At 39.8% G+C, this 26,594-nt stretch overlaps 1 protein-coding gene across 1 annotated transcript; it reads left to right on the top strand.

Moving 5' to 3' along the window:
* The first annotated feature begins 8,824 nt into the window (after positions 1–8,824).
* On the top strand, positions 8,825–19,901 carry LOC139710342 (cytochrome c oxidase subunit NDUFA4-like). The gene is made up of 4 exons (XM_071622266.1): positions 8,825–8,958; positions 15,538–15,626; positions 16,907–16,967; positions 19,127–19,901. Exons 1-4 carry the CDS (start codon positions 8,911–8,913, stop codon positions 19,184–19,186), a joined length of 258 nt encoding a protein of 85 aa, XP_071478367.1. The 5' UTR covers positions 8,825–8,910; the 3' UTR covers positions 19,187–19,901.
* The last annotated feature ends 6,693 nt before the right edge of the window (positions 19,902–26,594 follow it).

Below are 26,594 nucleotides of genomic sequence, written 5' to 3'. Positions count from 1 at the left end.
ATAACTGAAAATTTTCGGCCCTAACAGATCGAAAATCATAATTCATTATTAATACACATAATTTAGTATCTGTACACTAATATTTACTTATGAGTAAATTTAGTGTATAGATGGTAGCCTCACGTCCTCAAAACGAGTTTTTGCCCTCCCCCCCTCAAGTGCCCCTGCGTGTAACAAATAATTAATCAATTATTTAAAGACCAAAATGAACAATGAAGGCGCTTTTCTTGTCTAAAAGTTGTCAATTTTATATCATAACTGAAAATTTTCGCCCCTAACAGATCGAAAATCATAATTCATTATTAATACATGTAATTTAGTATCTGTACACTAATATTTACTTATGAGTAAATTTAGTGTATAGATGGTAGCCTCACGTCCTCAAAACGAGTTTTTGCCCCCCCCCCCTCAAGTGCCCCTGCATGTAACAAATAATTAATCAATTATTTAAAGACCAAAATGAACAATGAAGGCGCTTTTCTTGTCTAAAAGTTGTCAGTTTTATATCATAACTGAAAATTTTCGCCCCTAACAGATCGAAAATCATAATTCATTATTAATACATGTAATTTAGTATCTGTACACTAATATTTACTTATGAGTAAATAATTTAGTGTATAGATGGTAGCCTCACGTCCTCGAGTATGCCCCCTGAAACATACCTTTAGTAAACCTTTATACATTTTTCCTTTCTTCTATGCTTTTTAGCAACATAAGAATAATCTTCAGTGCTCGAACAATGCGATCATGTTCAAGCTTTTAATGAATACATTTCAGACGAATGGCAATGTGCCCGTACAAAAAGTAAAATGAACAGTTTTCATAAGTTATGATGATAGTCCTTCGCAGTGATGTTTGTTGTACTCTCTAAAAAAAATCGAGTGAAAATTTTCACTCTAAAAAGAGTGAATACAAAAAAGAGTGAATTTCGAGTGAAATTGGAGTGAATTTTGAGTGAAAATGCTCATTTTCACTCATTTTGGAGTGACGTCAGGGATCACTCGAAGATTTTGGAGTGATCCCTGACGTCACTCCAAAATGAGTGAAAATGAGCATTTTCACTCAAAATTCACTCCAATTTCACTCGAAATTCACTCTTTTTTGTATTCACTCTTTTTAGAGTGAAAATTTTCACTCGATTTTTTTAGAGAGGAATACTATGCCAGTAGTAATTCCCTAGAAATTTGAATAAGATATTCTGTAAACGCGACTTTTACACTCTGTTTTTGTGTGTGTGTGTGTGTTTACAAAAAGTCCCGACCGTGATACCCCCTCCCACACCCTCCCCCGCTCGGTCGATTCGCTCCCTCGCCGAGGATCTCACACCGTCACATCAATGTACCTCCGTATGTTGTAATCATAGTCCTTAAAACTATTTTTTTTTCGCCATGTTTAATGCCTAAAAATCTGCTGTTAAATGCTCTATAAACGCGACTTTTGTATATCCTCTGTTTTTACAATCGTCCCTACCGTGGGAGGGGGATATCCCCCTCCCATCACACCCTCGCCGAGGATCTTACATCGTCACATAAAAATTTAATGTATCCCCGTATATCATTAATCATTCCTTCGCACTAATTTTTCCACTATGTGTAATTTCCTATAGAAATGTGCTTTTAACAAAATGCTCTATAAACCGACTTTTGTACTCCGTAAATGGTACCCCCGCTCGGTCGCTTCGCTCCCTCGCCGAGGATTTCACACCGTCACATAATGTGCCCTCGTCGACATTTTGGCCCCCCCCCCCAAAAAAAAAAAAAAAAAAAAACCCAACATTCAAACAAACAACAACAACAACATATTGTTCCGGCGCGCTTGGCTGACAAAGATGGTTTCTTTAAAAAATCAAAGGAGGTGGGTGCCCCCTTTCATTTTTCGTTTTATTTCTTATGTTTATAAGGGGTGCCCGGGGCGCCCCCTTTGGATCCCTTTATGCCGCATGTTGTATCTAAATTAATTCATTGTTGTTGGTAAAACATGCAGCTACACGAATAAATGGGTGTCTCATAATATATATATATTGTCATTATTTTGGACAGTGTTGGGCGACATGCATGGATGTAAATTCCGGGAGCTATGTATGGGGGGATGCACCCCCCCCCCCCATCCCGCTCTTAAAGGAGGGGTGATGGCTTGTACAATCACCCCCCACCCCATATATGCAACCCCCTCCCGTTGGAAAAAAATGAAAGAAAAAATAAATGTGATTGTATTAATTTCGGCATAAGGACCTAGGATGATATACATATGACTTTCGATCGCACACCCGCCTATAATGACAGCTAAACAGAGCTGAACAGGTCTATTTTTTTTTTGAGGGGGGGAGGGGGTCTTTTTCTATAATACATGCACAATTTTCTCGCTCGCAAAATATTGACGTAATCGTGGTCCAGACGTTGAAAACGTAAAATGTCATGTCAGTACTTATAGTATACTTTGGTCCTATATGTGACGTATTATATGCTGTGACGCATGCCACTCGGGACCATGTACTACAAATGGAACTCTTTCCATTTAAATAAATTATGGTCATATCATATACTCATATAACACAGCGGCTTGCTCTCTGCAGGGGCGGGTCCAGGAATTCCGTAAAGGGGAGGCGTCTTCATACCAAATTCCACTTTTTATTTCATTTGTTTTGGAACAACGATCCGCCACTGCTTTGATACTATAAACCTTGCAGCACAATCGGAGAGAGAGAGTGAGAGAGAGAGAGAGGGGGGGGGGGGGGGGGGAGGGAGGGGGAGGGAATGAAGGAAGTGGAATGAAAGAGAAGAAACAGGCAAAGAAAAGTGAATGCCTCTAGAAAAAAAAAAAATATCGCCGCTGCCAAGACCATGAATTAATGCACGTTTGTTCAATCTGCTTTTTAAAGACACATTAATGAACGGGTCTATTTTTTTTTTTTTTTTTGGTCTTTTTCTGTGTATGCACAATTTTCTCGCTCGCAAAATATCGACGTAATCGTGGTTCAGACGTTGAAAACGTAAAATGTCATGCCAGTACTTAGTACCACTTTGGCCCTATATGTGACCTGCTGTGACGCATGCCACTCGGGACCATACAAACAGTGGAACTCTTTCCATTTAAACTAGAAATGTCGCTAAGTCGATCGACTGTTATGCCTCCGCCATAATGCATGATTCTCCTAGTAGGTCTATAGTACATGTGGACAATGTGTGACTACATTTTCACAAAATTGGCAAAATGTTAAAATGACAAGTTTTTCACAAATGTGTTGAATGTTCACCTTCCTATATAGGTTTAATTGGATGAATAGGAGAGCATGTATTTGGGGATTTAAGGATTTTAACTTGACTTTGACCTATTCATAAGTTTATGCATTAAGTAATTTTCAAGGCATGGAGAAAAAGTGCAATTTCTGTATTGAAAAGTACATTGTTACCAAGCCTTTGACCCTAAAATTCATAGGATGATCACTGTCAGGCAGAACAGATAACTTGAGCCACTTCTGAGATACGGAGGAAAAAGTTAGTTCAGCACTTTCCCTTGATCTTTGACATTTTGACCTTTGAGGCCCCCCCCCCCAAAAAAAAAGTTTCCAGAGAATCCATTAAGTTATACATGCATATACCAAGTGTAAAAAAAAAAAACTAATAATCCTGCTGGCATTACATAAATATGAGGGAAATAGTAAAATTTTGCAGTGTGGCCCTTGACCTTTGACCCCATGAATCCTAAATTCTCTATAGATAATCACTGCCAGTCAGGGCATGTATAATACATAGGCCCTTTATGTTCCATGAAGATACCTTGAACAATTTCCAAGGTACGGAGAAAAAAAATAATTAAAAGTTTTAATATTTTTACTTGACCTTTTGACCTTTGACCTTTGACCTCACGACCCCAAACTTTCACCAGAGAATCTTTATTGGGTAATACATGTATACACTATAAGTTTCAAAAAAATATCTTCCGGCATTGCATAGATATGGTAGTGAAATTTTACGTATGAACTTTTGACCTTTGACCTTGAGCATGTGCACCCAAAGGTTGGTAGGCACAACTTTAGGGGAGAGCGGGGAGAAGTGGGACATTATTTCAAGTTCGCCAATTTTCTTCTTATATCTTTTTATAGAAGAGATGATTACATTTTCTTTTGGGCTTGCATGAAGGTTCATATGGTAGGTTACATAAAGAGCTATAAACTGGGGGTGGCACTGTTCTCAATTTTCTGCAGTTAATGAAAAGAAAAAACCTTATTTTGGGGGAGAAGTTGACCCACCCGTGGGTAAAGTGGGACAACGGCAAGGGAGAAATGGGACGGTGTTGGTAAAGTGTGACATCCTATAGAAATGTCGGAAATGTCAAAGTTGGAAGGCGTAATGAAACATTGGTAATGAAAACAGTCAAACATGCTTTCAAATTATCTCTGTTTTAACAAAACAAGTTTGAACGACATGTTTGAAAATCTCAACTTTTTTTTTACATGTAATGCTATTATGAGGGACAAATGGGACACGTTGTCCCAATTGTCCCTCACGTGGCATATACATAAATATGTACGACTGCTCAGTAACCATGCAGGCATTTGTCAAAAACAAGTTATATTAGTTGCATATCAATAAGGCTCACCACCAGCTTCAATTGTGCCCTTGAAATCATGAATACAAAGACAACAGGTTAATTAACCTGATTTCAAAAAAATATCATATTTTGGGGAAAATTTTCAATAGCATTTTATACATACTTAGAATTTGCCGAACTGCATGGCTTTCTTAGTGTGATGTATGGTTGTTGGGGGCTTATTGTAGATATAAGCCAATCGCTGATTGGTTGAATAGTTTTTAATTCAGAGAACGTGTCCCACTTGACCCGCGTCCCAACTCACCCCGCTCTCCCCTACCCCCTAATACACATACATGCCAAGTTTCATTAGGATACCACTAAAGGTTTTTTAGTCACGCTGTCCACAAAATTCATTACAGACGGACGGAAGGACGGACGGACGGACAACCCGAAAACATTACACGCCTCCGGGCATCACTTCGTGGCGGAGGCATAATAAATGAATATGTACTATGGTCATAATATCACAGCGGCTTGCTCTCTGCAGGGGCGGATCCACAGAACTCTTACACATAGAAGAATCACTCGCCACCCGTTTTGTCGCCGTCGCTCGACTCATTGTCACGTGACGTCCGCCATTTTGCTTAGCGGAACTTTTTTGCGTGCAAATCCCAGCAGACGCTATCCACATACAGTGACTGCATGTTGTACCGTGTTTTTCTGACGTTCCGAGACCTTGAGCGAGGCATTAAAATGCCATATTGTGCGGCTGTAAACTGCACAAATCACTTGAAAAAAGGATTTGGAAACAGGTAAGTTTGACACCAAGCCATGATGAGAATAAGAAGTAGTAATTCCCCAAGTAACGTTACAATTAGGCGGATCGGTCGTATGTTGGCTTTCTTGTGAGCGCAGTAGCAAAGGTAGTCCCAGACACTGGATTTTGTGTTTGCCGTCGACATATCTGTTTACCACCAACTACTATGCAAAATAAAAAAGATCAATTAGATCTAGGCCTAATTTAGGCCCTGGGGCTATATTACACTCTGTACGTTGTGAGTTGGGGCAAACAGCTTTGTACATGAAAAAAGTGTAAATTTATGTAAATTTGAGCTTAGGTGTAAACTTTACACGTAGATTTATTCTTGTCTAGGTAGTTAGAGTCACAGTACCAGTGGTGGGCCAGTGTCAGTGTCAGTGACAACACTATGGTCGTTTAGATACTAGATTGTCTAGACTGACTGTGTACTCTAGTATTAAAGTAACCCCAGGACATTGCTTTCGCAATATGCAATATTTGTCATACATGTATTTGTGAGACTTGTCTTGCCTACATATTGTTGCCACGTTAACATTTCGTACTAGTCTATACCATATAGTATGGTTTCACACTCATAAGGATTTCATTTTGAATTGTGCTTGAAGCGAACAAGTGCAAGTGAAATCTTGGATTATACAGTATTGCCTTTGGTATTTTTTTTTAATATTCTTGCCAGTGTCCATTATTCATGGTTTTATTTTGCTGCCATATTGTATGCTAAGTGATTGTACATGCATTTGCTTTCATGATATACAATACATGTAGTTGTCTTATTTGTGACACTTGTTTTGCCTACATGTACATACTTTGAGATGCAGTGTAGTATGTTTTCACACTCTTTAGATTTCACCCTGAATTTCGTTTGAAGCAAATGGGTGCGTGTGAAATCTTGCATTATACAGATGTTCATGTATTGCCTTTAGTTGATATTGTTATGCCAAGAATGCATTTGATATTCTTGCCCGACAGTGTTCATTCTTTATGGATTTTATGTTGTTGCTATATTGCATGATAGTTGATTATACAGGCATTTGCTTTCGTGATATACAACATTTGTTGTATATCTGTGATACTTGTTTTGCTTACATGTTGCTACCAAATTATGTTTTCATACTACACAGTGTATGGGATAGTGTTTGTTAAACTCATTACTAAGGATTTAATCTTGAATCATGCTGAGCTAAGTACGAGTGAAATCTTACATTTACAAATGTATTGCCTTTAATACTGTTGCCAGGAATGCCTTTGGTGTTCTTTTCAGTGTTCATAATTCGTAGATTTATATTGCCATAGTGCATGCGGATCAACACAATATGTTTTCATACTATACCATAGTGTGTTTTTACACTCATTAGGATTTTCTTTTTGAATCACGCTTGAAGCTATCAAGGGCAAGTGAAATTGTGCACTATATTGATGTATTGCCTTAGATAATCTTGCCAGACAGTGTTCATTATTCATGAATTTTATGTTGTTGCCCTATTGCATGTCCATTATAGATGTATATGCATTTGATTTTGTGATTACAATAGTTGTCACAAATTTGCGACACTGGTGGTCTTGCCTATCATTTGCATAATATGTTCCTGACGCATGCACTGCCTGTGATTATAGCCGCCGTATTAGGTATGATAATGGTACGTGTACTTCAAGCAAATGGTATATCACTTTACTGTGGTTGATTCTCAGCAATCAACTTTGACCTTGATGAATGTCAAATAAATTGTAAAAAATCAGGAAAATTAACTCTGTCCAACTTAACTTTCTGTTTTTTGTGGAAGACAATCTTGAAAGGAGTTCATGCTTGTAATGTGTGTGTGTGAGTGTGTGAATACATATATATATATATATATATATATATATATATATATATATATTATGTATATATATATATATATATATACATAGATAATTATATATATATATATATATATATATATATATATATATATATTGATTGAGTACCAGGTAGTCTACATGTTGGTGCAGCAATATCATGATATCGAAAGTAAAACAGAAACCAATTTCATGTTGATCACCAACAATTTATTTACAGCACACAAATATTTGAGCGATTCGCTCTTTCTCAAGTGTTGTTGCAAATCGCTCAAAAATTGGTGTGGTGAAATAAATTGTTGGTGATTAGCATGAACTCGATTTCTGTTTTATTCATGTATACAGATATACAGTGTATACATGCCTATAGGCATATTGCTTCCTATACCAATATGTGCAATAGTGGTAACTACATTGTACTACACACTACTAATGATAATGATAACAGCAGGAATATAGATAATTAAGGTGATGTTGTCTTCCAAATTTCTCATATGTTGAACGAGTGTCAGATGGGGAAGATGTATTACATGATCATATCCACAAATCACTGATTTTTACAACTGGACTGACTGGAAATTTAATTTGACCTGTTTAATGGGAGAAAAATCAAAAGCACGAACACACATCTTCTTACAATATCATTGGAGGGGGAAAAATGCAAGACATAGGGGTGAGAGGGGTATCAGAAAACTGGCAGGACACAGACAAGGACAGGCGCGCGTCTTAGATTATTTTATACCAAAGCAGATCACGTCTCCGAAGTCAAATAGATCTATCCGAAAGGGGAAAAAACACCTGTTTCAATACAGACAACTTTCAGGGAAGAGTGTGAAATAAATAACATAAATGAGTACATGAATCTGTGGTCAACGCTGGATTGAGAAGTACCAGTTTGACAGTTTACAAGTTCAAGTAAATATCAAGGGCTATAGCGGCTGTCATACTGTCCGATCAGTGAGTTGACCGTACCGTACTCGCGAGGAGCTGCGGAGGTACCGCTAAGCAACATGGCGGCGTGTGCACTGAGGCGTCGCATCCGGGGTGCGCGGTGGCGACACCGAGCTCAGCGGGTTGTGAATGGGTATGATTCTTCTATGTGTAAGAGTTCTGTGGGCGGATCCAGGAATTCCGTAAAGAACAAAAAAATAAAGAGGGGCGCCCCCTCCGATCCGCCACTGCTCCGATACTATGGTACACCTTGCAGCACAATCGGAGAGAGAGAGATAGGGGGAAGAGAGGGGGAGAGAATGAAGAAAGTGGAATGAAAAAGAAGAAACAGGCAAACGAAAGCGAATACCGCTAGAAAAAAATATCGCCGCTGCCAAGACTCATGAATGCATGTTTGTTAAAATTTGTTTTAAAGCTTGCTTTTTAAAGACACAATACTATATGAACATAGCGCTAACTTTTGGCTGCAATGCTTAGGCTTATCTGAAGACCTTTTATAGTAATTACAAAATAAAATTTACATTTTTCAATTAAGCTTCTTTATATATATAAATGTACTTAATTTTAATTAAATTATAATTTGAAATTTATTATGGTGACGCTTATTGTCATATAAAGAGGCTTTGAATGACTTTTCTGAAAATTTTCCTGTAAAAGAAGGCTGGCAACATTAGAGTCGCCATATTCGTACTCATCCAGCAAGAGGGCGAAGGAAGACGGTACGCCTGTTGCAAATTATCTTGTTAATTTGAACCGATTAAAGAGGGAAAATGCCAATGCAAGGATTAACATTAAGCAGCTTGAGGAATCACAAGGCAGTAAGTGATGAGATTTGTGAAGTGTTGTTTGTCTCTTCAAGGTTAAAACCATTTCTCGTGCTGTTATGCTGGAATGGTTAGAATTGAAGACAGTACAGTACCGGTACTGCAGTACAGTAAAACCAGAAATATTCGCGGCATGAAAATTTGGCGACATATAGCGGACAGTTTTTTTCGCGGCAAGAAGTTTTCGTGAATTGCCATTGTCTATAGTACGTGCGTATTTCAATTTCGCGAATCTTGGCTCTCACCAAATTCGTCAAATTAAGATGCACGCGAAAATATCTGATTTCACAGCACAACGTGTGTTTTTGAGCTACCACACGTCCACTGCGTATTCCGCAGTAGCTGACTAGTGCATAGCTAGGCCGTCAATCCGGGAAACCGGCTCATGATGAGGCCTGCCAGTGCTACCCGGCCACCCCGTACCGTACGAGCACTTCTCCGCCTCACGAGGCCTCCGGAGAGCCTCATGACGCCCCCGGGGAGAGAGACTCATGAAGCTCCCTGTTCACTTTTTATTCATCTCACATCTGACCCGATTCTGACATAGGCCTACAGTAGGTCGATAAATTGTCGCAACTTTGCATGGCGATTCGTTACACACACATGTCCACAATCCATAATGAAAAGAAGAGAAAATTCTGTCTGTTTTTTTTAAACAACAATTACCATCGGCATAGTTATGGGTTGACCGAAAGATCGGTCTGTATCTGTCCGTCGGGGAATGTTCCGCGGAGACTGCGTCTGGCTTCACGGATCCCCTCCGTATACAGACCGAAGTCAATGATTGCGGCCCCTGTGTGGAGCAGTCGCGCACAGATCAAACGTTACGATAAACCAAATTTCAGACAGCTTTTTTACATTCAAACAAGTATGACATGACATGACACATTATGCAGCAATATTTGGGATAAATTTCTCACATTGTGCAATCGAAATACTCACATAACCTCGGTTATAATGCAGAAATTTTATCGATATCGCAACATCGCCGTTCGCGAGCAGTAAGTCGCCATTTTGAATCTGTAACAATTGCTAAGCCAATCACATGCGAGGTACCTGTTTTAGTCAAACAAACACGTAGAAACTACCTCGCATGTGATTGGCTAATAGATTCATAGTGTATGTTTCTGCAGTTTGAATGTGACGACGCGACAGGCTGTGTTTTACGTTGAAAATGCTCCTATAATGTTGGATTATTCATTAATCTGGTGAGTGTAACGTATTCCTAAAAAAATAAATTCACCATACAAGCTTAAATTTGCCGACCTAGGGCCGTGAATTAGACGCAATCGAGAAGGGTGAGGTACCTCACCCAATTTTCCATAGAGACAGTGGTTAAGAACATCCACACAGCAATGGGTACTGCAACCTTCCGTCTGTCTACGGAGGACAGCGTTAATGGCAAAATATAAAAGAGTCCTCCGGACAGACGGATCTTTCTGTCTAAGTTATGGGTAAACTCGGCCTAGCGGGTAAAGTCGGCCGCCAGCGCGCACAGTACATAGAAAATTGTACTGTGCGCGCTGGCGGCCGACTTTACCCGCTAGGCCGAGTTTACCCATGATAACTACGGTATCAAGTTATTCAAATTCATGAAATTCTTCCGTCGAGATGTTTTCATTGCAACTGATTGACAAATTGCCCTACATCGACGTAAATGAGCACTGAATTGATCAGTGTTTTAGTAGTAGCCATGATAAAAAAAAATATCATGGGCGTACATACTCGAGCAGGATTCGAACCTACGACCTCCTGATCACCGGACAGGCGTCATCTCCACTAGACTACCGAGCTTTCGCCCGACAGCAAGTGTTGGTTCTAATCCTTATTAATAGCATGCAGTGGGTACTGCTTTGTTATTCAAATTCATGAAATTCTTCCGTCGAGATGTTTTCATTGCAACTGATTGACAAATTGCCGTACATCGACGTAAATGAGCACTGAATTGATCAGTGTTTTAGTAGTAGCCATGATAAAAAATAATGGGCGTACATACTCGAGCAGGATTCGAACCTACGACCTCCTGATCACCGGACAGGCGTCATCTCCACGAGACCACCGAGCTTTCGCCGGACAGCAAGTGTTGGTTCTATAGCATGCAGCGGGTACTGCTTTGTTATTCAAATTCATGAAATTCTTCCGTCAAGATGTTTTCATTGCAACTGATTGACAAATTGCCCTACATCGACGTAAATCAGTTCGGGAAACCCACTCACAAGGGGGGCCCCTCCTTATAAGTAACCCGTCCCCCTTATAAGTAACCCCGTCCCCCTTGTAAGTAACCCCCGGGGCACCCCTTATAAGGAGTCTCCACGCTTTTTTGCAATGCAACGCGAAAATGAAAGGACTGCGGCAATTCGCTTGATTATGTCCATAAAGCTTCACAAGTTTCCTAGTTACTCACGAAATTTGAGCAAAATCGGTTTGAGGCATCATATCTAAAATCATGGATTTAAATGCGATGTCAAACGACCCATGCGAATGCTGAAATGCGAGCGATTACTGGCGTGAGTGTCGCCAGGCGCGGCGGCGCGGCAATGCTTGAGTGCAGACGTGGCGACTGAGTACGGAGACTTTCGTTCATTCAGGTGGCCCATGCTGAATGAACGAAAGTCTCCGTACTCAGTCGCCACGTCTGCACTCAAGCATTGCCGCGCCGCCGCGCCTGGCGACACTCACGCCAGTAATCGCTCGCATTTCAGCATTCGCATGGGTCGTTTGACATCGCATTTAAATCCATGATTTTAGATATGATGCCTCAAACCGATTTTGCTCAAATTTCGTGAGTAACTAGGAAACTTGTGAAGCTTTATGGACATAATCAAGCGAATTGCCGCAGTCCTTTCATTTTCGCGTTGCATTGCAAAAAAGCGTGGAGACTTCTTATAAGGGGTGCCCCGGGGGTTACTTATAAGGGGGACGGGGTTACTTATAAGGGGGACGGGTTACTTATAAGGAGGGGCCCCCCTTGTGAGTGGGTTTCCCGAACTGAAATGAGCACTGAATTGATCAGTGTTTTAGTAGTAGCCATGATAAAAAATCATGGGCGTACATACTCGAGCAGGATTCAATTTCGAACCTACGACCTCCTGATCACCGGACAGGCGTCATCTCCACTAGACCACCGAGCTTTCGCCGGACAGCAAGTGTTGGTTCTAATCCTTATAGCATGCAGCGGATACTGCTTTGTTTTTCAAATTCATGAAATTCTTCCGTCGAGATGTTTTCATTGCAACTGATTGACAAATTGCCCTACATCGACGTAAATGAGCACTGAATTGATCAGTGTTTTAGTAGTAGCCATGATAAAAAATAATGGGCGTACATACTCGAGCAGGATTCGATTTCGAACCTACGACCTCCTGATCACCGGACAGGCGTCATCTCCATTAGACCACCGAGCTTTCGCCCGACAGCAAGTGTTGGTTCTAATCCTTATAGCATGCAGTGGGTACTGCTTTGTTATTCAAATTCATGAAATTCTTCCGTCTAGATGTTTTCATTGCAACTGATTGACAAATTGCCCTACATCGACGTAAATGAGCACTGAATTGATCAGTGTTTTAGTAGTAGCCATGATAAAAAAATCATGGGCGTACATACTCGAGCAGGATTCAAACCTACGACCTCCTGATCACCGGACAAGCGTCATCTCCACTAGACCACCGAGCTTTCGCCCGACAGCAAGTGTTGGTTCTAATCCTTATAGCATGCAGCGGGTAATGCGTTGTCATTCAAATTCATGAAATTCTTCCGTCGAGATGTTTTCATTGCAACTGATTGACAAATTGCCCTACATCGATGTAAATGAGCACTGAATTGATCAGTGTTTTAGTAGTAGCCATGATAAAAAATAATGGGCGTACATACTCGAGCAGGATTCGAACCTACGACCTCCTGATCACTGGACAGGCGTCATCTCCACTAGACCACCGAGCTTTCGCCCGACAGCAAGTGTTGGTTCTAATCCTTATAGCATGCAGCGGGTACTGCTTTGTTATTCAAATTCACGGCTACTACTAAAACACTGATCATTTCAGTGCTCATTTACGTCGATGTAGGGCAATTTGTCAATCAGTTGCAATGAAAACATCTTGACGGAAGAATTTCATGAATTTGAATAACAAAGCAGTACCCGCTGCATGCTATAGAACCAACACTTGCTGTCCGGCGAAAGCTCGGTGGTCTCGTGGAGATGACGCCTGTCCGGTGATCAGGAGGTCGTAGGTTCGAATCCTGCTCGAGTATGTACGCCCATGATTTTTTATCATGGCTACTACTAAAACACTGATCAATTCAGTGCTCATTTACGTTGATGTAGGGCAATTTGTCAATCAGTTGCAATTATCAAGTTTTAATCAACCGATGCGATGCACAGCGACCCATCGAAACATGGACGCCAGCGGGTTCGCTCAATGCAAGGCGGCAATGCACCTAGCGGCCTGATCCAACTATATATTTTCGGTGCTTTTCGGAGGATAAATTTACAGTAAACTCCGATCCATGCGCAAGCTCGCTCTGAAAATCTCACAGCTTGCGCGCTGTCTGTAGAACTAATTATTCTATGTGGATATGTGGTGGATACCTGATGTGATGTGGCATCGCGTCGCGGGATGATTCCATAAAAAGTGCCCAAAAGTTAGCCACAGCGGGATTGACGAAGAAAGTGAGCCTAGGAGTGTCATACCTACAAAGTGATTAGACACTAGTTTGCCAACAAACTGGAATAGGACCTACCCACCTGCTCTATCACTCTCGGTGTGGAATAGTAATTTGGAATATAAATATATGCACAAGATCAGGTGGTGGTCTAGTTTGTTACTTACTTATTTTATTTTTCTCGTTACGAATTTTTTTTAAAAAGATGTCAGACTTCAGCTTCACGAGGCTGATTGAGTGATTTGTGCGCGGAGAGGTGAGACTGAGAGCCGCCCACAGAAAAAAGCACTTAAAATATAGAACATAATCTAGTCGGATCAGGGCGCTAGGTGCGGCAGCCTTGCATTGAGCAAACCTGCTGGTGCCCGTGTTTCAATGGGTCGCTGTGCATCGGTTGATTAAAACTTGATTGTTGTAAAAAAGAAACAGACAGAATTTTGTCTTCTTTTCATCATGGATAGTGGATATGTGTGTGTAACAAACAATCACCATGCAAAGTTGCGGCAATTTGTATGTCAGATGTGAGATGAATAACAAGTGAACAGAGAGCTTCATGAGTCTCTCTCCCCGGGGGCGTCACGAGGCTCTCCGGAGGCCTCGTGAGGCAGAGGAGTGCTCGTACGGGGTAGCAGGCCTCATGAGCGGGTTTCCCGGACTGATATAGGACTAACGTTGCATCCAGTAATGTAACTAATACATTGGGTATACATTTGTAGTAATTCGAGGCTAAAACATTTTGTAATTTATGTACATAGAGAAGAGAACTGGTCTAGGCCTTCTCATGCCGACGTAGGAGAGTGGACCGTATTACCGAACATCATTTTTTTTTGTGGTACCACGGCCATGCTCATGTCATCATGGGACTTGAGGCTTGGCCTTGGCTAACCGCACCAGCAACCCCAACCCGTACCGAGTCGGGGTCGCATGGCAGCCCTATGGCTATTGATGTACCACCTGATATGGGTTAGTATTTTGGTGACCAGAGACAAAAATACAGGGTTTTACACTAAAATTCGTAGCCATACTGTTAGATAAGATACTTACAATCAGAGGCGCAGAAAATCGATTTACAATACGATCTGTTTTAAGAGCCCAGTGAAAGATTTTTTTAAAAGGTTTTAGTCCTTCCGCGCTTCGTATTGTAGTACAACTTACACAGCGCATGCGCTAACAGCCTTGCTGTCGATCAGGTATGGATAAAACGTACCACATGTTATAATACACAATGTATGCATGTGGAAAAAAAAAACATGACGGCTAGCCGAGATCTGAAATGAATATTCATTCGCGCATGCGCAGATCAGACTTTGCGGAGATGGTCTCAAAGATGATGATGATTAATCTTGTTTTTGGAGGTAATGGTGAGGGATACATAGTTGCTTTTAATTATTCAACAATATGGTATTAAAACATGTGGCTTTTCATTGCGAATCCAAGTAACGTTTTGAACGATGAGTTGTTTACTGAATTACAAGCATCACAGTGCACTTGATTACTTCACTAAATTGCATACAAGTCGTCGGGGCACTGTTACTAACAGCGCCCGGCGCCAGGGTTAGGCCATGGCTTGCGCTTGGCAAGTTTGCTTGGGGCGAGATGCCCATGCAATGGACATAGTCATGAGGCCCCTGTGTTCACAAACATGACAAAGGTGGTTTAAACTCTGCAAATATGCTTGGGTCTAGACCTACAGTTTACAAATGTGTGGATCAAATGTTCGATTGTAAGATTTTCCTCAAACTTTCACTGATGTGTTCTACTAATGTTGCTGTTTCACTCAATCCACATTGCTCTTTGGATTTGCTTTCCCTTTAAGGTACATGATAATTGTACTACGAGTATACTCTAATTATGCAACATGTGCCTTATATCATTGGGAGATAATCCATTTTGTACTCTTGGATCTTCTTACAGCTGATTCCTCTATTCGTTTGTGTGGGTGGAGGTGCTGTGTTTGCTGCTTTCTACCTTGGAAGGTTGGCGATCAAGAACCCTGATGCCACGTAAGAATTTAATCATGTACACTTGTAGCCTTTTTATTCATTTACGATACTGTACATAATTGGATTAGGAGCCAGATATTTGTTGTACCGAGTTATGAATTGGTGGTTATGGGTGTCAACAGAAATAACAAACTGCAATAAAAGTTTAATTTCATAGAATGCTATTGATTGTAACCTGGGAATTCAGCAGTTGATGAAATGTAGAATTATGACTACACTCATAATCTGATACTGGCCAATTCCATCAACATGCAGGAGCAGAAAACTACATTTTTTCCCTTAGTTTAGACTAGAGTCATCATCACAATGAATCACGATGTAAAGTACAGGTGGACCATGCTGTAATGAGATTGTCGGGACTGCAGGAATTGTGTACTACATTGTACAATGTACATTGTTTAACAAAATCTTGCTAAAACAAACAAAGTGAATAAGGGGAATAGTCATCAGGATTATTGATACAATTATACTCGTAAAGTCTTGTTTTTATGATGTGGTTAATGGCAGGGTTTGCCTTAAGTACATTTGTACAAAGGTAGGTATTTAAACTGCAAATTTGTTTGCATGGTACACATACATACATGTGTAAGTAAGATGAGAGTTCACATGCAATGTACAGTACCATAAGCACAGTTGTATTGATGCTGAGGATTGTGCTGTCAACAATTTTACAATGCCAGTTGTTGAGTACATTGTGTGTACAGTAGACGAGATGGTTGTATGAATTGTACATGTTTATTGTTACATAATGTATGTTCTGTTTTGCACTACAACTTGTAAATGTTTCTTACGCTCGAGTACATGTTGCATTTTACTTTCCAGCCAAATTGTACTGTCTTTCAAAGTGTACAAGTGTAATTGCACTCAGCAAACATTATATTAGACTAAATTTGTTTTACCCTTCTTCCAAACCTGTATCGGACTCCCATGTTATACATGGTTTGTAAATAGAGGCTTGTGAGTTATTAGCTTCCCGTAACATGTAAAACAAATTTAAGTTGAGAGAATACCCATAGTCTCCTTTATATACGTCTACAGTATGTGCTCTTTAAGAGACATGGAAATACAACTTGTGAAGCTATAATTCTTATACATAAAGCATGTAACAAAATGGAATGTAATGCATGTAACAGAGTTTACCTTTATTGCTCTGGTAGAAGAAATGGTGAAGGTTGCACACAAACAGACAGAGACAGAGACAGGCAAAAAGTGAATATTGAATTGCTGCAGATTTTCTCATGTTCAGATTTTGACAATACAAATTGTATGATTTCTTACAGGTGGGTGAGGAGATCAAATCCCACGCCATGGACCAACATCAAACCAAACGAGCAAGTGAAGGTGCAGTATAACCCCTGTTTTAATCAGATGGGCACTGAATATTGAAGATCAGGTGGGGGGGGGGGGGGGGGGGTGATGATAAAACTAATGTCTGATTTATGAGCGTCAACCTTAAAAACCTTTGAAAAAAAAATTTCAAGATGACATAGACCTGAAAAAGAGTCAAAAGTGAGGAAATGAATAATACTTGGGTCTATACACGTAGCTCCAGACTTTAACTTTGTGTCCTGGTCAACAATGTAGGCCTACACTGTACAACAGCCATCACGGATTATTGTTTGCAGACTTGTGTGATTTTGGTAGCAACAAGATTAATACCGGTATCTAGCGTTGGGGATTTGTCCCACATTCCAATGCCATGCCAGTCATATTTCATTGTGTCAGGTCACAAGTTAACAAATATGTCAAGGAGAATTATGTTGTGCATACACGCACCCTAGATACATGTGGACTGTATGCTACACATGCAACATCTTTGTTAGCATACTTGTAATTGGACACATCAGAGTTTTACTGGACTGGATATACACACTACACAGTATCTGTGTTGTCTTTTTTTTATCAAATGAGAAAAGAAATGTTGGCAGAATATTTAAAGTGGGATTTCATCTTTCTTCAGTAGGGACCAATAAGTTGTGCTGACATTGATGAAATGACAACTTATAAATGTCTGCTTACACACAAAATTCTGGTAACATATCATGGGGGTAGAAAATCCAGCCCCTTGGATGCTAGAACTCCAACACTCACTTGATATAGCAATTAACCCATTAAGTATGCTTTGGAAAGCATCTATGGGAAATGCATATTGTAGCAAAATCAAACCGTCCTCAACAGGTTAAGTGTAGCAAAAAAAAAAAAAAAGCTGCCAAAAACTGCTCATCTAATAGTGGCGAGCCAATGGAGTAAAATGGAGTCAAAGGGGGCCTGAGCTTTTGATCCTATCAGAATCTTCATCAGAGGCAAAATGACAAGCAGGCAAGGAAAGCAATCACATATAAGGACTTCACACAACAAGAACAGTCAGGGACAGGCTAGGGACACAGAACAAAGAAAACAAAAGGAGAGGGTAGGAGGTCATGGGCAAGGAGCCCAACAGGTAAAGAGAAGGGGATTAGAGCCGGAGGGTAGACAGCCAAAAGGCAGAGGAGGGTCAGTAATGATCCTGAGGACCAAAGGGGTAACCATTGAAGGAAAAGGATGAATACCATAGGGAAGCAACATCAAACAAGATAAACAAGGAACAACAGAGGGATAAAGAAAGCAGCAAGCCCAAAAAAGATCTACCAAGAGGAGGCAACAAAATGAAAGTGAGAGTCAACCAACAAATGCAATTAATCAGACTTATACATCAAAGTATATCTACATAATAATGGTTATAATAACAACAATAATGAAAATGATATTGATAAAAGAAGTTGACATTTTAATTTAAAAATCTTAATTTCTTTTGTCAATATTTTCATTATTGTTGTTATTACTGTATTACCATTATTGTGTATGTTATACTTTGATGTATATATCTGATTATGTACTTGCATTTGTTGGTTGACACTCACTTTCAGTTTGTTGCCTCCTCTTTGAACACCTTTTAAGGGCTTGCTGTTTGCTCATCCCACCCCTTGCTGTTGCTATTTCACTCTTTTCCTTTCTGGATCTCTCTGTTGTTCCTTGTCTTGTTTGATGTTGCCTCCCTATTCATCCTTTTCCTTCAATGGTTGCCCCCTTGGTCCTCAGGATCATTACTGACCCTCTGCCTTTTGTCTGTCCACCCTCCTGCTCTAATCCCCATCCCTTTACCTGCTGGGGCTCCTTGCCCATGACCTCCAACCTTCTCCTTTTGTTTTCTTTGTTCTGTGTCCCTAGCCTGTCCCTGACTGTTCTTGTTGTGTGAAGTCTTTTTTTTGTGTGTGTGATTGCTTTCCCTGCCTGTTTGTCATTTTGCCTCTGACAAAGATTCTGCTAGGATTGAAAGCTCAGGCCCCTTTTGACTCCACTCAACAGGTTAACTTAAGATACAATATACTGTATGTAGAATATATTTTTATGTTCATGTACACCACACCACTTTAAAAATAAACCACCCTCCATCTTTCGTCCTTTTTTTTTGTCACTTGACCAGAGGTTCTTATGTTCTTATATATTCTTTTCTCTTTCAGTTTTATGCTGCTGGGAAGATTGACTACAAGAATCTGAAGAAGAACGGTCCAGATTTTTAGCTTAATCGTGCCAATGTCTTCATATTCATCAATGTTTGATGTACCAACTTTAGGATGCAGAGAGTTTCCATGACTGAGCTATATGTACAAAGTGTGAATGTATTGATAATTGAAATATATATCAAGATGTTTGTGCCTGTAACATTTCAGTGCAGAGTCATAGCTTCAGATGACTGAAATTCTGGACCCCATGCAGTTTTAACAGTAGAACTTAACTTTTAAGGGTCCTTCAATTTTCTGCAAACCTAACAAACAAACAAACAACCTTACACTGACAAGGGATTGCATAAAGACATTAATAAGTAATGTATTGTTTTCATTTGGTTTAGCTGTATTTGATTGTGTGGTAGTGGTGGGTCTTCAAATTCTACTGCAATACATATTGCCAGAATTGCTAAATCGAAAGAGTTTGCGGTTCTATGTCAAGCAGGGTTAGATAATGACACAGTGTGTCATACAGTAAAGCTCAAAATAGTGGCTGAAGTTTAACAAGCACAAAATTTCTTTACTTTATTGACTTGTACTTTAAACTTGTTTTCAATTTATGGATACCGAAGTTACCACAAATTTAAGCAGAAGACCAAGATATGATACATGCAGTGTCGATTAAGTCTTTGTCCAGTGTAAAAAAAAACAAAAACAGGCCATTCACTTGTATTTGATCTGCACTGTGTTATATGGGCAGACATGCTCAATAAAATGATGTGAAATTTGACAGATTTATTGAACAATAGCATCCATTTCTTTGGTGTTTGCAGCGAGCCTACTCATCATGCCCAAACTTTTTGATTGTTTTGTGGTGGTTGTCATAGAGGAGAATGGAACCCCAGTACATGTACAGTGGAAACTCAATACAGTACAAAGAGGTCTGATACAGTATAACAAAATACCTGATACAGTGTACTCCCATTATGACATACACGGTTATAGCAAAATTTCAGTTACAGAGAAGTAAAAGTTCAGGCCACAACATTATCAGCTGTTTGTACTGTATTTTTATTGTTTATGTGTTCAGTTAAAACAAAATTTCAGTGTAACGAAAGAAAACTGTTAGAATTGAATGAATTTGTTTCCTTTGTTTCGTATTATTTATTGCCTGCTTATATAACAAAATACTAGTCAGTGATTTAAAGATCAAGGATCCTGAGGATGTCTTGGTCCCAAGGATCTTGTTATACACGTACTGAGTTTCCACTGCATATGTGAATTGAAGGAATGCTAGAATATTTTTCATCGCATTTCAACATACCTTAAAGGGATTGTATGATTTTGGTTGAGACCTAATTTCAGGTTTCTTACTTTTTTGATGAGATAATGAGAAACCTCTCGTGAAAAATGAAAGGCCATGTAATTCTGTGAGGAATTGAATGTTTATTCGATGAAAATTGGTTTTGAAATGGCTGAGATATCCAAAACCGAGCGATTCTAATAAAGTGTGGGACCCACACTTTTTTACGATCACTTTGCTTTTTTTTTTTTTGATGTTTCAGTCAACCCGATTTTCGTCAAATAAACTTTGAATTCCTCTTAGAATGGTATGTTCTGTACTACAGTGTATGTCTTAACTGTTTTCTTGGTATCTTGCAAAAAGTTGAAAGCCCAATTCTCATCTTCACCAATACTGTACCATCCCTTCAGCAGTTCAAGCATAATGGAAGAGCACTTGACTTTACTTTTTCAGAAAGCATGGAGAATGGTATTACCCTTACTACATGTAAGTCTACAGACAACCCTACCGAAGTTGAATCTATGTGGACAGAAGGAATACTGTATGCGCCATATATTTCACGAGTCTAAATTTTCGTGAATCAGGAATTCCTGACGATTTCGCAAGTAGTTAAATACGCGATCGTGAAGTCCTGTACTGAATGGAGAATTTAGTGTACACGCTGTCACATCCACATCGGTATCAGAGTCAATATTTTCATGTGTCTTAAATTTTGCGATTAGCACCTGACTCGCAAAATTTGAGAAAATAAAAACCTAGCGAAATATTTGGCGTACACAGCAGCTTTTTAATAGTTTCAGTTATGAGGGATTGAGGTTATGAGGGATTTGCCCCCCCCCCCCTGGACGTTTTGCGTGATTATTCCGCAACGCGTGATGCTCTTGCCGCGACATTTTGTGACTTTTCTCTTTCAAGTATCGTGCATCTTTTGAGACCAAATTTGTCGCTCCTGGGCATACTGTTTTGAAGCCACGCCCCTTTGAAAAAAATTTGTCGTCCCAAATATTGCCCCAAAACATGATTTTGTGCACAAATCCAATGTGAATTGTGTTTTTGCAATTGATTCATATGAAAATATTTTTACTTTCAATGGCTGATAATGATTTATTTTAGCCTGATTATGCTTTTAAAAGTTTCTGCCACAAATTTTGGCGCTAAAAAAACCCAACAAAAACAAAATGTAAAAAAACAACGAAATTCATAAGAAATTCAATAAACAATAAGATATATAAGAAATAATTATGAAGCCGAATGTTTGCTTCAATATTACTGTTGAGGATATTGAAAAGAATATGTTCACCAAAAATTAGAAGTCTTGGAGCTTCATTTTTTTTTTAGTTGTAGGCAAAAAAAAAAAAAAAAAAAAAAATTGCATAAATTAGCCAAAATTAATTCATATAAAATACATAAATTAAAATTTGGAAAATCTAACTACACTGTCGTGTAGATTCCATTGGCCTCTACCTTAATGCAAATTTTCGCGAGGATCGCGCGATCCATGACCGAGATTTGAAGGAGGCCGAAAAGCCCCAACCCCCGGTGGGATTAGGGTTAAGAAAAGAGGACTTGTCATGACCTTCCACTTGGGCAATTCTTGGAAAATTGAAGTTATGAGGAATTAAAATTGATAGAATATGAAGCGAGAAGAAGACTCAAGACCTTCGACTAAGGCGATTTTTGGACCTATGCAAAGACCAGGTGAAAATACAAATTTCATGCATTAAAAATAGAAAAACTACATGACATTGTATATTCTTCTACTGTATGACAATGTAAACTTGTAGTTGACATCCAGCTCTATGTTCAGGCAATCGGCGGCCGAGATCTGAAAAAACTTGGTCTCAAATAGCCCAGTTGAAATAGGGTTAAAAATTGAGGAAATGCACTTGTAAAGATTTTTTTTTAATGGAATTCTCCTTGTACTGTATTTCTACATACGTACTTTCCATGTGTCATCACAGACTGTTGTAGTTTTGTCATTCAGAGAGGCTGCATTTAAGCTGTAATGATTCATCACATTTGAATGGATTATTATGAGTTTTCTAAAACCTCACTGATGTGTTCCACTGATATTGCAGCATTCACTCAACCCACAGCTGTACAGCCAATCTTGCGTGAAGTTGACCTCACAATTAGTCAAAGGTCTACTTCAATCCGTCATAACTTGAATTTTCTCTTAGTTCAGCAGTCCACATAGATTGGACTCGGGCAAAGTTCACTATAATGTGTATTTGGTTTTCTTTCATCTTATTTAGGCTTCTATCACAATATGAAAGCTCCTGAAATTATGTACAGACTGATGTGTGAGAATGCAGTGCACTCCCGGACCCGTAATAATGAACATGGTTTATAAAACAAAATCCGGTTTAACCGGAGATACAACAAACTAAAAATTCAAGCTACAACATTATCCACTTTATGTTTTTTTACTATTAATTTTATCGATTGTACAAAATTTTGATATACACTTGTACATAACGAAGGACTTTGTTGCAACGGGAGTCCGCTGTTCTTTTTCGAATGTGGAGCACATGTACATGTTTTTGTATAAGATGCTTGTGTTATACATATGTGCTGTCTTATGCAGGCAACTCCTGTTTTAACAAAGTCCTTGGGGTTAGCAGTTTTTACTCTAAAGCCCTGTTTTTACGCTCAACAGAGCCTTTTAAGCTTTTTTTTTTGTGTGTGTTTTGTGTTTTTTTCCCATTTTACATTACTGTACCTGTTGAAACGGGCTCATGGTCCTCGGACGTTGTCGCGGTAACTTCTACCAAAATCTACCCAAGCCAACTGAGGTTACTACCCAGGCATTACCCAAACTTTACCCCAACAACCTATCTAGGTATTAGAGCGCTCCCCGTAGTACCAATTTCCTTTGATACACTCAACACACACATTGCAGAGAGAAAATAATTGACACACCATGCACTGGTCATGTGCATGGATTGTATATACACTGATTTCTATGTAGTTGAGAGGTCAGTAGTGATTGCATCCAGATTTTGTTCGCTGACACGATTGGCTGCCTAGATTTGCATAATATAGAACAATAGGTGGCGCTGGTCGGTGCTGGCGCAGGGGCGCCGCGGTCGCATTATTGGGTACACTTCGTGAAAACTTACTTGCGGCAGGTTTGCAGTGTGTGTCTGCAGCTGCCCTCTCCTGCAGTTTTCTTATCGCCCGAGACAAGGGACTTTGTTCTCCGGACGTTGTCCTGACTTTTTGTATAAAGGACTGTTAAAGTAGGTCTTAAAGTGGGGCCCTGTTTCATAAAACTTGTTATCAGTGATAAATTGCCATAGTTGTTATAAGCTACGGAAATTCTTGCATCTGATTGGCTAAGAGCAAATTTGTCACAGAAATGTAGCAGTTGTCACTGATAACAAGCTTTATGAAACAGGGCCCAGAGCTGTTTGCTGGAGCCCTATTTGCGTAGTGTCGAGCAACGGTAGGTCATATGACTTCACGTGGGTGGTGAACTTGTGACGTGCACCCTTTTGAATACCCCCTGCATGGCTTCCTTCACCTCCTCTAGGGAGTTTCGGATTGGGGATGGGGGTATGTTCGATGATTGTGCAATCATTACTTAACCCTGTTTTATGTGACCCCATCTTGACAACATCGGGGCAACGTCCGGATAACAAAATTTCTTACCACGAGAAATAAAACTGCAGGAGAGAGCGAAGGGTATTGTTTAAAAGGCATTAACTTCAGAGTAGTTTTCCATTACAACTTATCCGTTCATACGCGAACGGATGTGGTTACTATCCATACGCTTAAAGAGATCACTGTTTGTTGTTTTTTTCATACACGCATAATCCGTATGTGTATGAGAATAGTAATACATTGTAGTTATATTGGGTATACAGGTGTATAAGGCAAAGAGATACATAAGCAGTTCCATGTAAGTATGTTACAAACATTTAGTAAGTGCAATCGTGCAGAAAGGGGTTCCATGACATTTGCTCTGGCAACAATCATTTTATAACCCTGTACCACCCCATACCCTAAGTCCTATGGGAAAATAAGACTGTCCAGAGCAATTGGTGCAGGAGCAAGAATGTCGTGCCACCACAAAGTGAAAATGCACAAGCAGCCAGATCAAAAGCCATTAATTTTGTCCCTGAAAATGCATTTTTCTTATACCTTTTTGATTGACAGACACTAAACTATTCAATATAAAAGTGTCCAGCAGATCACTAGATTTCAATGCTAAACATACAAAAGCTTGCTCATGTGGGATGATTAATCCATGTATATCCTCCAGTTTATTGTACATATTATAATCATTCTTGCCCCAATGATGTATGCATCAACAGAGAGAACAAAGAGAACAGAGGCCTCTTCGGACGAGCTTGCTATCGGCATTCATATTCGGTTTGCGCCAAATGATAATGAAAATGTACACGTAGTTTTGATGTAGCCTATAGAGGCCGATACTATAGCGGAAGAACGTCGGTATGACAACAGTCCAAATTTTAGTTCTTTTCGAAGGAAGAACATGGTGGAGTTAATGCACGAAGTTACCCATGTTAAAGAGAAGCACTCCACAACATTTCAGCTTCGACCTAACCCTTCCCTCATTGAGAAACAAAATACGATTACACACAAAGTTTTATTTGTGCTTGCAGAGTGTTTAGGAGCTTTCTGGTATGACATGCAGGTTCTGTCTATGTTACCCAAGCAGGCAGAGGGACACGATACATCTTTTAATTGTTGCGTGGTATACAGTGCGTTATTATTGCTTTACGGATCAAACATCAAATCAGAGCAAACCTAGGGGGAAGTGTATGGGGAGTTTTAAAAATATTCCTTGATGATGATGGGAGAAACAACCTTCGCCCCCGCGATGCGCCCGGTCATCTACATGACCACAATTTAAGGGGACATCCCATCATAATTATTGTGATTCAGTACTATAGAAGTATATTATTATGCAAGTTTTTTACCTTCGACGTCCTTTGATATCTCGTATAGCCGTATTTGTGACAAGCACCTTCACACATTCTTCCATGACCAATTAAGGACTATATCCGTTGCTTTAGTTATCTGGTCACAAGTAGTCTATCTGCTTGTCTCGAGCAGTTTTATGGTTTTCTTTTTCTAACTTTGTAGGTATCCTGAAGTGCTTGACGAAATCCTTACATGAGTTAGTCTTGAGGTGGGTGAGAAGTCCTGTATAGGCGTATACGTACGTGTTCGAGCAAATCGAGGAAGGTAATGAAACTCTTCCACAAACCAAGAAAGGGTGGATAGCTTGTCTATGAGCGTTTGATGCTCTTTAATAGCATGTGTTAGAGATTTTACATACTTTTCCAATTTGGTGAAGCCACTTGATATGGACCCCGTGTTCCCCAACACGTACGAATTATAGGCTATTTCGAAGATTTTATGGGGTGTCATTAAACCGTTTCGTCATACAATTCCCCTGTTGATGATCGGTATATTATGTTCCTGCTCGTCTGAATACGAATCAGTGCTGAGAGCTCATGTACATATAGGCATATAGCTCTGAACTGCTTCAACACATCTTCGTGGTTACTGTGGATACCTTCTACATCACAGTGAACTATGTACCTATTGGCCTATACCTACTCCACACATAATAGCCACTGTAAGTGCTGCTAATCTCTCGGTTTGAAAGCTCGAGCGGTTTGGGTCACAGCGATCAGTGGCCACCAAGACATTACACCCCTCCGGAGGTCTCTGAGATGAGTATGTTTCCATACTGTTTAGAAATGGTACATACTGGTTCCAATGGCCAGGTTAGTGCTTGATTGACTTTGGTGGAAATAGGGTCTACGACTCGGCTTTTGCCGTCTTCCGGACATTTCGTTTTCGACCCTGGCTTAGGCCTTGGCTCATGCATTTCGAGCTGCCTCGTACACCTTCGTCACGGGTCACTGTGGATATCGACACAGTGTGATGGAGTACTTATTACTCCGTACAGTTCTCAGTCAATAGATAGATGTTGATAGATCTGTGGTCGGAAAGGCGTCTTACAAAAGCGTTTTGGGTAAGATGATCATTGGCCACCAAGAATCGACATTCGATCTCAACGTGATGTCATTCTGTACTTCATATCTGAAAATCTACACACTGGTTCTTTTCAAAGTTGCGCGGCTAGTGTTCTTGATCGACTTTTGATGAAGTGGGGCTTTCGATTTAGCTTCGACGTGC

This window comes from Diadema antillarum, unplaced genomic scaffold (assembly GCF_040938485.1).
Source record: "Diadema antillarum isolate AM-2024a unplaced genomic scaffold, OU_Dant_1.0 scf00000038, whole genome shotgun sequence".
NCBI lineage: Eukaryota > Metazoa > Echinodermata > Echinoidea > Diadematoida > Diadematidae > Diadema > Diadema antillarum.
Note: the sequence above shows the minus strand (reverse complement) of the source record. Positions and strands in the feature narration are given on the sequence as shown.

Bases quoted from the DNA above. Each gene is read 5' to 3' on its own strand.
- LOC139710342 (XM_071622266.1), top strand. From the start codon at position 8,911: ATGCCAATGCAAGGATTAACATTAAGCAGCTTGAGGAATCACAAGGCA. The intron at 15,627-16,906 runs GTAAGAATTTAA...GATTTCTTACAG, and splicing joins ATCAAGAACCCTGATGCCAC to GTGGGTGAGGAGATCAAATC. The intron at 16,968-19,126 runs GTGCAGTATAAC...TTTCTCTTTCAG, and splicing joins AACCAAACGAGCAAGTGAAG to TTTTATGCTGCTGGGAAGAT.